The sequence below is a fragment of the Cyprinodon tularosa genome, unplaced genomic scaffold (assembly GCF_016077235.1).
Source record: "Cyprinodon tularosa strain WSP-4 unplaced genomic scaffold, ASM1607723v1 ctg5, whole genome shotgun sequence".
NCBI lineage: Eukaryota > Metazoa > Chordata > Actinopteri > Cyprinodontiformes > Cyprinodontidae > Cyprinodon > Cyprinodon tularosa.
In genome coordinates this window covers 3,604,050-3,613,724 of record NW_024039229.1, presented here as the reverse complement: position 1 = coordinate 3,613,724, position 9,675 = coordinate 3,604,050, and the positions used below count along the sequence as shown (strand labels likewise).

Here is a 9,675-nt window from a genome sequence, read left to right as displayed (position 1 = left end):
GACAGAAGGATTTGACATTTAAATATGACTTCCCTACGACTTTAAGATCAGTCAGTTTCTCGTCTGCAGGAGTTTGTGAAGAATCACAGAGAAATACTGGAAGCTAACCACTACTTTAGCTAACAGCTAATCATGCTAATAGTTACTTCGAAACAATCGGGAACATGTTTATGTTGATAAAAATAACCTAAACTTAAAAATTATAATATAAGCAAATTAATTTAATAATTTTTTTACTAGCAACATGCTGGCTTCAGTTTTAAAAACTGAATATCTACGTCACCACAGAACAGCCATCAGTCAGCTTAGCTTTCTTGTTCCAATATCTATGCTAAAATCAACAAAAACACGAAATAATAAAAAGCATAATATATTGTAATGCATTATTAAAAGTACATTAGTACATCATCAATAAATGTAGCTGTAGGAAAATGTTGGAATTTGCTGAGTCATTGCAAGCTGTGAGTAGACGTTAGCTTCCTAAAATCTTTATAGCATTGCTAATACATTTTAACAGATTTTAAGTATCTTATCCCTTATTTATGCCAATTACTTTATCAAATTTTTTTTTTGTATTACTATTTTAACAACCTATGGATCAAAGAAGTGGACTTTCCTGGACTTAAAGTCAAACCAGTCTGTTCCCAAAGACATCTAAGCAATTATTTTACAAAAAAAGATGCTGCTTCACTGACTACCTGTTAGCTTAAGAAACAGTTCACTTCCTTAATAAAGATTTCTAAATGATGAAGCATACTGCAGTTGAATGTTGCAAACAGCAGGGAAGATATTGACTACACGTAATTAATCCACAAATCCTCACATAAAAACAAATGTTCCTCTGTTATTGACATATGGAGGAAAAAAGTGTTTTAGGTGCCTCGGGAAAGTGTTTCAACAAGCCACTGATCATGCCATGCAGAGCAATATGAACAAGGAATAAAATCCACACCATCGATTTTTTTTTTATACTCAAAACATCTTCGTATTAAGTGACAACTTTAATGTACTCGTGGAAAAAAAAATAGTAATATACACTTTGTTTTTTTTTTGTCTTTCTTTCAACGTTTATCTGACTTTCATCCCCTGTACAGAGGCACCAATAACACCCAAACCTGTTTATATTTTTTTTTTATATATATGCACATTTCACCAACAATATATTATAAATCAATATTATCAATGCTATTTACAATCGTTATCATTTGGTACCGTTTGACATCTGTGTTGACCAATTTTTAGTTTCAGCCAGAGGACATTAGGGCAGAGAGGTTGGGATAACTTTTGTCCCCCTTATTAGCTAAAATGCAAAAATGATCTGCACACATCCGAATGTGTTTTCATGTCAAATAGTTGCAATGATTGTAATGGCAGTTTCTCCAATATGTACTAAACTCTTACACATGATGGCAAATGTTCTGTATATCTTTTAAAAATAGTTCACAACACTTTGATGAAGGGGGAACAAAAAAACAGTGTCTTTGCGTGACAGCTTGTGAATTTCTACTAACCCTGTTGTGTTTATTGTTGCAAGCTGATTTACACAGCTGTGATGCCACCAGCTTGTGCAATTAACACAGCCAATACGGATCACAGCATCTTAATTACGTGATGTTGCCAGGTTACAGAGCCTCCAATTCTGTCTTGTCCCCTTTGTTCGTGCTAACGAAGCCTCCGCTGTTCAGACAGCAGCGCCGCCAGAACATTTACTTTTCTACTTTTTGTTATATAAGAGACTCATTTTAGGAGATTTCAAAGTTGTGAATTGTTTTCTTAAAAACTCAAAATAGCCCATGACGACCAACTAAAACATGTTTTTAGTCATTTTTGCAAACTATGGCAGTAACTGAGCCATGATGCATCTGCTTTCCCTTGATCTACTTTGAAAAACCTGCAGCTTAATTAGAAACTTAGTAGCCTGAGCATGACTTGGATGTAATGTATTTATTTATAAAAGATCTCACAGATGGCAGCTCAGAAACCAAGCAAGAAAGCCCACAGATTTGTCTGTAAACAACATGCTGGAATGGGTAACGCTAGTCTGCAAGGTGGGAGGATTACGATTAGCTACAATCCATCTCTTAACATGATAGTGACCATAGCATACAGACAGGAGAACAAAGGAGGGCATAGAGCAGATGTAAATGCTCCTGATTGGCCCAACCTGTCTCTACCAATCCAACATGGCCAATTATAAGAGAATCTTCAGCGAAATAAGTAGAAAAACATCAAATAGCGTATGCAAAGATCCTTGAGTGTGAATACTTAAGATAAAATGATTTTATAGATAAAATAAATCCAAAGACATAACTTTAAGCATGTTTTCAGTTGTGATTAAGGGCTAATTTTAAGTTTTTTACAATAAGAAAGCTAAGTCTGAATGGAGGTCTTAATAAAGAAAGAACTAAAGAGGTGTGAATACTTTCTGGCATTGTTCATCAGTGTGTTGCTGAGGCAGGAATGTGAAAGCTTCTGTTTTCAGAACAGATCAGAGGTGGATGTACTTTCCCAATAACTGAAGTTTCCCAATAACAGAAGTTGGAATTAAAATGGATTAAAGTATTCTAAAAAAAAACCAACAAAAACTACTAACTACTATGTCCCATGGCCATGGCTGTAAACAGACGAGCTCCCTCTCATACATTAATAACAATTATGTGAAGTTAAAAGTCATGGCACAAACGTTGCATAAAACACTTTGTTAAACCCAAAACTAGGTGGTTTTCTGGCTGTTTTTGGTGTTTGTGTGGATTTCAATTAGTTACCCATCAGAGCTCCGGTCCGCCTATATTACAATCAGCACTGCATTTTAAAGCCCGCCTCATCTTATGCGTCATCACATATGATTTCAAAGGCTTTCTGGCTTGAGAAGGTTGCAACTTAAACTAACTTAATGTCACAAGAGCTTTAAAAAAAAACAAAAAAAAGGCTTGATGTTTCTGTTAAGCGAGCTTTGTAAATTCCTCCTGAAATAAAAGTTCAGCTAAGTTGTAAACATGAAAGGAAACGTGAATACACTTTAACCCATGTCTCCCACTTAGAAAGAAAATCATCTAATACCATCCATAAGCAGGTTACTTTAAAACTTTAAAGGTTAAATTCACAATAAAAAGTGGAAACAGGTGTCGTGGTCTCTCCTGTTGTTTTCTTGCTGATTTCGGTGACCTGAAACTTTCCCGTCCGCCTCTGATGTGGTGGTTTTGTTGCTACGGTTACACATACATGGGGGTGGATACAAAGCTCTCGCCACGAGGAATGTTGGCAGATGAGGGCCCGTGGTTGGACGAATCGTTGCCGTGGTGACTGTCAGCAGCATCCTTGTTCCGGACAGGAGGGGCTCCACCGTTCAGAGCTTCGGTGGCCTCCTCATCCATGATCTGAAAAGTTCAACACAGTCATTTTTAGAATCAAATATTTGATGAGGATAAAAATGACAGAATTTAAAAAGTCCCACAGCTAATCCAAAATGTGTCCTCTTTACATTAATAGTGGTTTATTTCTATTTTTTTAGGCTTTTCCAGTTTTTTTTTTTAGGTAGGGTTGGCGTAGACTGACAGCACAGAAGAGGAATAGGGCCACTAAAGAAACCAAAAAAAAATTAACTGATTTTTAAATATTTTTTCAGTTTAAATTCTGACTTTTTCCTCGTAATTCTGACTTTAATCTCAGAATTCTGACATTTTTTTCTCAGAATTCTGACTTTAATCTTAGAATTATGATTTTCTTTCTCAAAATTATGACTTTAATTTCAGAATTCTGACTTTTTTTCTCAGAATTCTGACTTTAATCTTAGAATTATGACTTTTTTTTCCTCATAATTCTGACTTTAATCTCAGAATTCTGCTTTTTTCCCCTCAGAATTTTGACTTTAATCTCAGAATTCTGACTTTTTTTCTCAGAATTCTGACTTTTTCCCAGAATTCTGACTTTTTTCTCTCTCTCATAATTCTGACTTTAATCTCAGAATTCTGCTTTTTTTCTCTCTCAGAATTCTGACTTTAATCTCAGAATTCTGACTTTAATCTCAGAATTCTGACTTTTTCCTCGTAATTCTGACTTTAATCTCAGAATTCTGACATTTTTTCTCAGAATTATGACTTTAATCTTAGAATTATTACTTTTTTTCTCAAAATTATGACTTTAATTTCAGAATTCTGACTTTTTCCTCATAATTCTGACTTTAATCTCAGAATTCTGCTTTTTTTCTCAGAATTTTGACTTTAATCTCAGAATTTTTACTTTTTCCTCGTAATTCTGAATTTAATCTCAGAATTCTGACTTTTTCCTCTTAATTCTGACTTTAATCTCAGAATTCTGACATTTTTTCTCAGAATTCTGACTTTAATCTTAGAATTATTACTTTTTTTCCTCAAAATTATGACTTTAATTTCAGAATTCTGACTTTTTCCTCATAATTCTGACTTTAATCTCAGAATTCTGCTTTTTTTTCTCAGAATTTTGACTTTAATCTCAGAATTTTGACTATAATCTCAGAATTTTGACTTTTTTCTCAGAATTTTGACTTTTTTCTCAGAATTCTGACTTTTTCCTCGTAATTCTGAATTCAATCTCAGAATTCTGACTTTTTCCTCTTAATTCTGACTTTAATCTCAGAATTCTGACATTTTTTCTCAGAATTCTGACTTTAATCTTAGAATTATGACTTTTTTTTTCTCAAAATTATAACTTTAATTTCAGAATTCTATCTTTTTTTTAAAAATCTGTTAACTTTTTTTTCAGTGGCCCTAATCCTTTTCTGTACTGACAGTAACATGCAATATAAAACAAAAACCTACTGTGTGCATCAATATCTCATTATAGCTGTGGTCAGGCCTTTATCAAAGAAAACAAAATAGTATTTTAAGCCAGCAAGTCTCTCAACAAATGGGAAATCAACTAAATTGTTTTCCTCACTCCTGTAGTTTCCAACAGCATATTGAAATGAAGAAGAAAGTAAAAAAGATTTGACAGCTCTCTATTAGTCATTTATGAGTCTTGTTCTAGTTACCTATTTTTGTATTTAACTATAAAATAAAAATAGTATTCGAAATGCAACTCTTTAGTGTATTTTGGTGATTCTGCTTTGCTTCAATCAAGTCCAAGCATAATATAACACATATAACAGGGATACTCAATCAAGAGCAACTATCCTGCACTTTACTGATGCACACCATTTTAAACACACCTGAATATGAAATGAGTGTGTCGTTATCCTGCCTCCGCTGAGCTAAATGAGGGGATTGAGCCTTTAGATTCAGGGGTGTTAGAGAAGAGATGCATCTAAAAGTTGCAGGATGGTAGCTGTGGAAGACTGGACAACTAAATATTGATTATTTTAAATAAAACCAACAGGTTATTTAAATGTTTGTAGAAAACTGATCTGTAAATGTGTATTGTTTTGATAAAAAAAAAAAGAAAAAAAAAAAAGAAATAGAACAAGGGCAGCTTGAGGCTAACTTTTCAAAAATTCTTTTACTTCAACGTGCTGCCATGAAAAATCATCTCATCAGATGATCAACATTTCTATGACCAAGTCTGTAAAAGTAGCAGCTTTTGGACATTCTACAGAGAAAAATATTATTTCCTTGTGGGAAAAAAAATCAAGATGGATGCCAAGCTTTCCATCCATGGACCTCGAAGCAGATTTACTGATGTTGAAATGCTTAAAGAAACAGCAAGGTCTCTATGAGGGGAAACTATAAACATCAACTTCTTAAAGTCACTATTTCTTCTTTTCTAAGCTTTCCAAAGTCAACTCAAAGCGTATAGGATGAAATATTGCTTTGCCACTAAGGAGTATTCGTGTTTTATGCAATATTAGTTGTTTTCATCCAACCCTGAAGAAAGACAACAGTGATGGTAAAACCTATTAATTCAATGATAAATATGGTAAAAAAAAAATTTTTTTTGCCTTAAATCATAAAATCAATGTTTTGTTGTTGGATTTTAATGATAGACTTTATTGAATCAATGTATGCATTTGTTGCTGCTGGCTTTGCAGCCTTTTTTTTAATTGTCCTTACATTGTCACAAGTGCAGATCAACAGCAGTGTGCTGCCATTGTGCGCCAGGGAAGCAGTGTGGGATTAAGGGTCCTTGCTCAGGGGGCTCGAGTGACAGTCCGTGGGAGTGGGGCTCAAATTCAGAACCTAAGGATTCCAAGCGCGGCGCACTAACTGCTAGGCCGCCATCGCAGGCATTTAGCGTGAAGCGTCTTGCCTAAGGACCCACACTGGCAGCTCATTCCCCCCAGCTGGGATATGAACCCAGGCTTCCTGTTTGCAGGACAGGTGACTTACTATTTGCGCTAGCCAGCCGCTAGCTGATTTAACTTTATTGATCTCACATTGGAGAAATTGACCTCTGCATTTAACCCATCCCCTTGGGGAGCAGTGGGCTGCCATTGTGGGATGCCAAGGGTCTTTCTCAGAGAGCCAGAGTGACAGTCTGTGGAAGTGGGTTTCAAACTCACTCAACCTTAGGATTCGAAGCTCTATGCCACTAGGCTGCCACTCCCACTCAGCCTGCATTTGACGGTACCCCGGTTAGTACTATACACACTCTTAGCTGGTTAACTGGTCAATAAAATAGTGGTAATACCCAAACCTCTTTAAGAAATTAATTCAAGACTGTAAAGATCTCTCAAAGCCACAGTGACAATATTAGATCCCTGACATTAAACCATGTGCTTTCAAACTGCCTCATCTGGTTATCTTAATTTACCTTAAAAACCTACGGTGTCGACCTGATATCACAAATGATATTTGTCAGCATGTCACCCACATCTGTCTTGACCTATGACTGTTTGCCTAAATAAAATAAATCTTAATGCAATATGTTCATTTGTAAGTTTGTGTTCACACATTCTTGGAAATATGGAAATTTAGGATTTTTTTTTTAAAATTACTTTAAATGATATCTGCCAACCATTTTTTAACACCAGAATTGAATCAAAAACTTGTAATGTTATATTATAGTGTGGAACTATTACCAGAAACTAATCTGTGAAGTTTTTCTCATGGGTTTCATTGCTTTAATATATATTAAATGTACAAGAATCAATATTGCTTCTTTGACTTTAAATCAACATAATAACACAAATGTACATGTAGATCTAAATTTAGAAAATAGCTGAATTAACATTGAATCGGTTATAGTTGAAAACCTGGTGTTGATTCAACATTTAAGTAACAACAGCTTTTTCTATGATAAATTGTCTGGCTTTATCCATTCTATATATTTGAATAACCATATTTCAACATAAATTCCCCCCTATTTCCTTATCTAGGATTTGTCTTTGCTGCGGCGCCGCCTGTACTAGTGTTGGTGCCGCCTATTTCATGATGTCACAGTATAACAGTGCTTCTGGCGATCAGGCTTTTGCCAAATGAAATCAGAGACGTCCCGCAGCCGAAAACACATTTTAAGAAATTAACTTAGACATTAGCTAAAAAAAGCCACTCTTTTTTTTTTTCAGGATAGGGAGGGACTGAATTCAGGTTTTCCTGAAGGAATAACAATATAAGATACTTCCATCGGTGACATAATTGCTTTTGCATGATACAGGCGCTTTGATAAAACATTTTTTAATCAATAATTTTAATAATTTAATTAATTTAAAAAATTTCAAAGAATTAAAGGATAAAGTCCCCTTATTACACTTGGACAGATTTTATTTGTCATTTTGATTACACAAGTGTAAAACAAAAAGAAACAATTTCATCTTTTTTAAAAGTGCAGCCTTGAAAAATTGTAAAAATGACTGTAAATTTATAGTTCTAACATTTATTTTTTTTTAATATTATGTAATTGTGGAGAAAGAAATAAGTCAGATCGCCTTATATGTGGAGTTACTTGTAACCAGGGGCGGATTTAGGAAATTTGGGGCCCTAGGCAAAGACAGGCAGGAGGTCCTCTGAATGTAATAGAATAGACATCCATTATCTGTTCTAGGTTGTGTCCCTCTCTTCTTGTCCCTTTTCTTTTTGTTTTCCTCTCTATGTTTTGTACTCAGCTGACTTTTCATGCTGTCTCTAAAGGAATGAAAGATTTTTTCCAAGCACTAAGCTCACTTAGCTGATTGCTCCTTCCTGTGTTTCCAAAAAGGCCAAAGTAAATAACCCAGTCCTTCTTTTCACTGTAGACAAGCCATGATCTGCTTATCTGTTCTCCATTTTTCATTTGGATGAAATAATAGCTGCATGAATCATGACAGCAGACAAGATAGAGGAGAGCAGGAGGCGGAGTTACCAATCTACTTGCTCTGGAGAGCAGAGTTCGCTGCTTTTAGATGTTGTCTCCAAAGTATCCACTAGCAGAAAAAAGGCACTTTTTTAAAATGAAATATTACAAGCCTTCTGATGTATTCTAGCAAAAAATTTTTTTATCAAAATTAAGTAACAGTTGTATTAACTATACATGTAAACAGGCCCCCGGGTACTTGGAGCCCTGGGCAACTGCCCAGTATCGCATAATGGTAAATCCCCGCCTGTCTGTAACTAAGCCATAAAACTTCTGGAACGATGTCCCTCCTGGAGAAGAGATTGAATTGGAGATGTTTGACTTAATGAACTAAACCACAACAGCAGAAAAGCAAAAAGCTGATTAGCAGAACAACTTCACACCATCTGTGGAGCACAGAGGTGGAAGGTTAGTGATGTGGGCTGATGTGGACAGGGACACCTCGGATATACATTGTGAAGACAAGAAACTCGTCTCTAGAATACCAGAGACATTTGATATAGTGTCATACAGAAAATGAAAGCATGAATATATTGCTGGTACAGACAGTTCTATAAAATGTTAAATTATTAGCAGTTAGTTTATCACAAAGCTTATTTATTTTTAACAACCTTTATTTAAGTTTAGATAATTTTAGAATCTGATGCTGATCAGATAACGGAAAACAGACCTTCTACTTTTACACTTACAAGAGATGAAAGCTGTGATTCTTGGACTGTAATTATGAAAAAAAATCATCCTTAGTGAATTATTGGATTATACCTCAAAGCTCAGGAAAATAGGTTCCCTGGAAAACAAAAATAAACTTGAAAAAAACCTCTGAGATGATGGAGATTATCTTTATAGTGCGAAAAGGAAAGATCTGAGAAACTGGCTGCTCTCTGGACAAGACAGATTCTCAAGAGATCTTTGAGATCACAGGGGAACCATTTGTACCTAGCTTCAGGCTAAGAGCAGCTAAGGATGCGTTAGGTGGCCAAATAAGCAATGGCTGCTGTAAAAGAGGTTAACACTGATGTTACTGCAGTGTCATCAGATAAGATAGAGAACGATAATCTTTCTGCACAAAAGATTCTCTCCTTTCCAGAAAACAGCTTACGGTTAGTTTGATGATATTTTTCACCCTGTTGGTCTAAAGCTCTATAAGGGAGCTCAGCTGGTCTTTAACACAATCTGGTCATTAAGCCTGGACTTATAAAGCAGCATAAACATGTTGTTAGTGTTGGACAGTACAACAAAGGAAGAGCAACTGAACCAGAGATGGATCTGACTAAAAGACAGTTTATTTTATAGGAAGTTAAGTTCAAATTGATCTAATCAACCATAAATGAACAAACTGACTGTTAGGGCCCCTTAGTAACTTTTTGTGGACCTTGAGGAATTCACTCTAAAATAGTCCTAAAATTAAGACCAGGTCAAAGAAGTTTTACAGAG

General features: G+C 35.2%; 1 protein-coding gene across 3 annotated transcripts in view; it reads right to left on the bottom strand.

Annotated features, from left to right (window-relative positions):
- Nucleotides 1-1,052: 1,052 nt before the first annotated feature.
- Nucleotides 1,053-9,675, bottom strand: part of pvrl2l (PVR cell adhesion molecule related 2 like) — a 603,137-nt gene continuing 594,514 nt past the window's right edge. For all 3 annotated transcript variants that reach the window (XM_038302856.1, XM_038302858.1, XM_038302857.1), the window contains one exon: nucleotides 1,053-3,377. In XM_038302856.1, coding sequence (XP_038158784.1) covers nucleotides 3,213-3,377 — 165 coding nt within the window. In that variant the 3' untranslated portion in view covers nucleotides 1,053-3,212. The remainder of the gene's footprint in view (nucleotides 3,378-9,675) is intronic.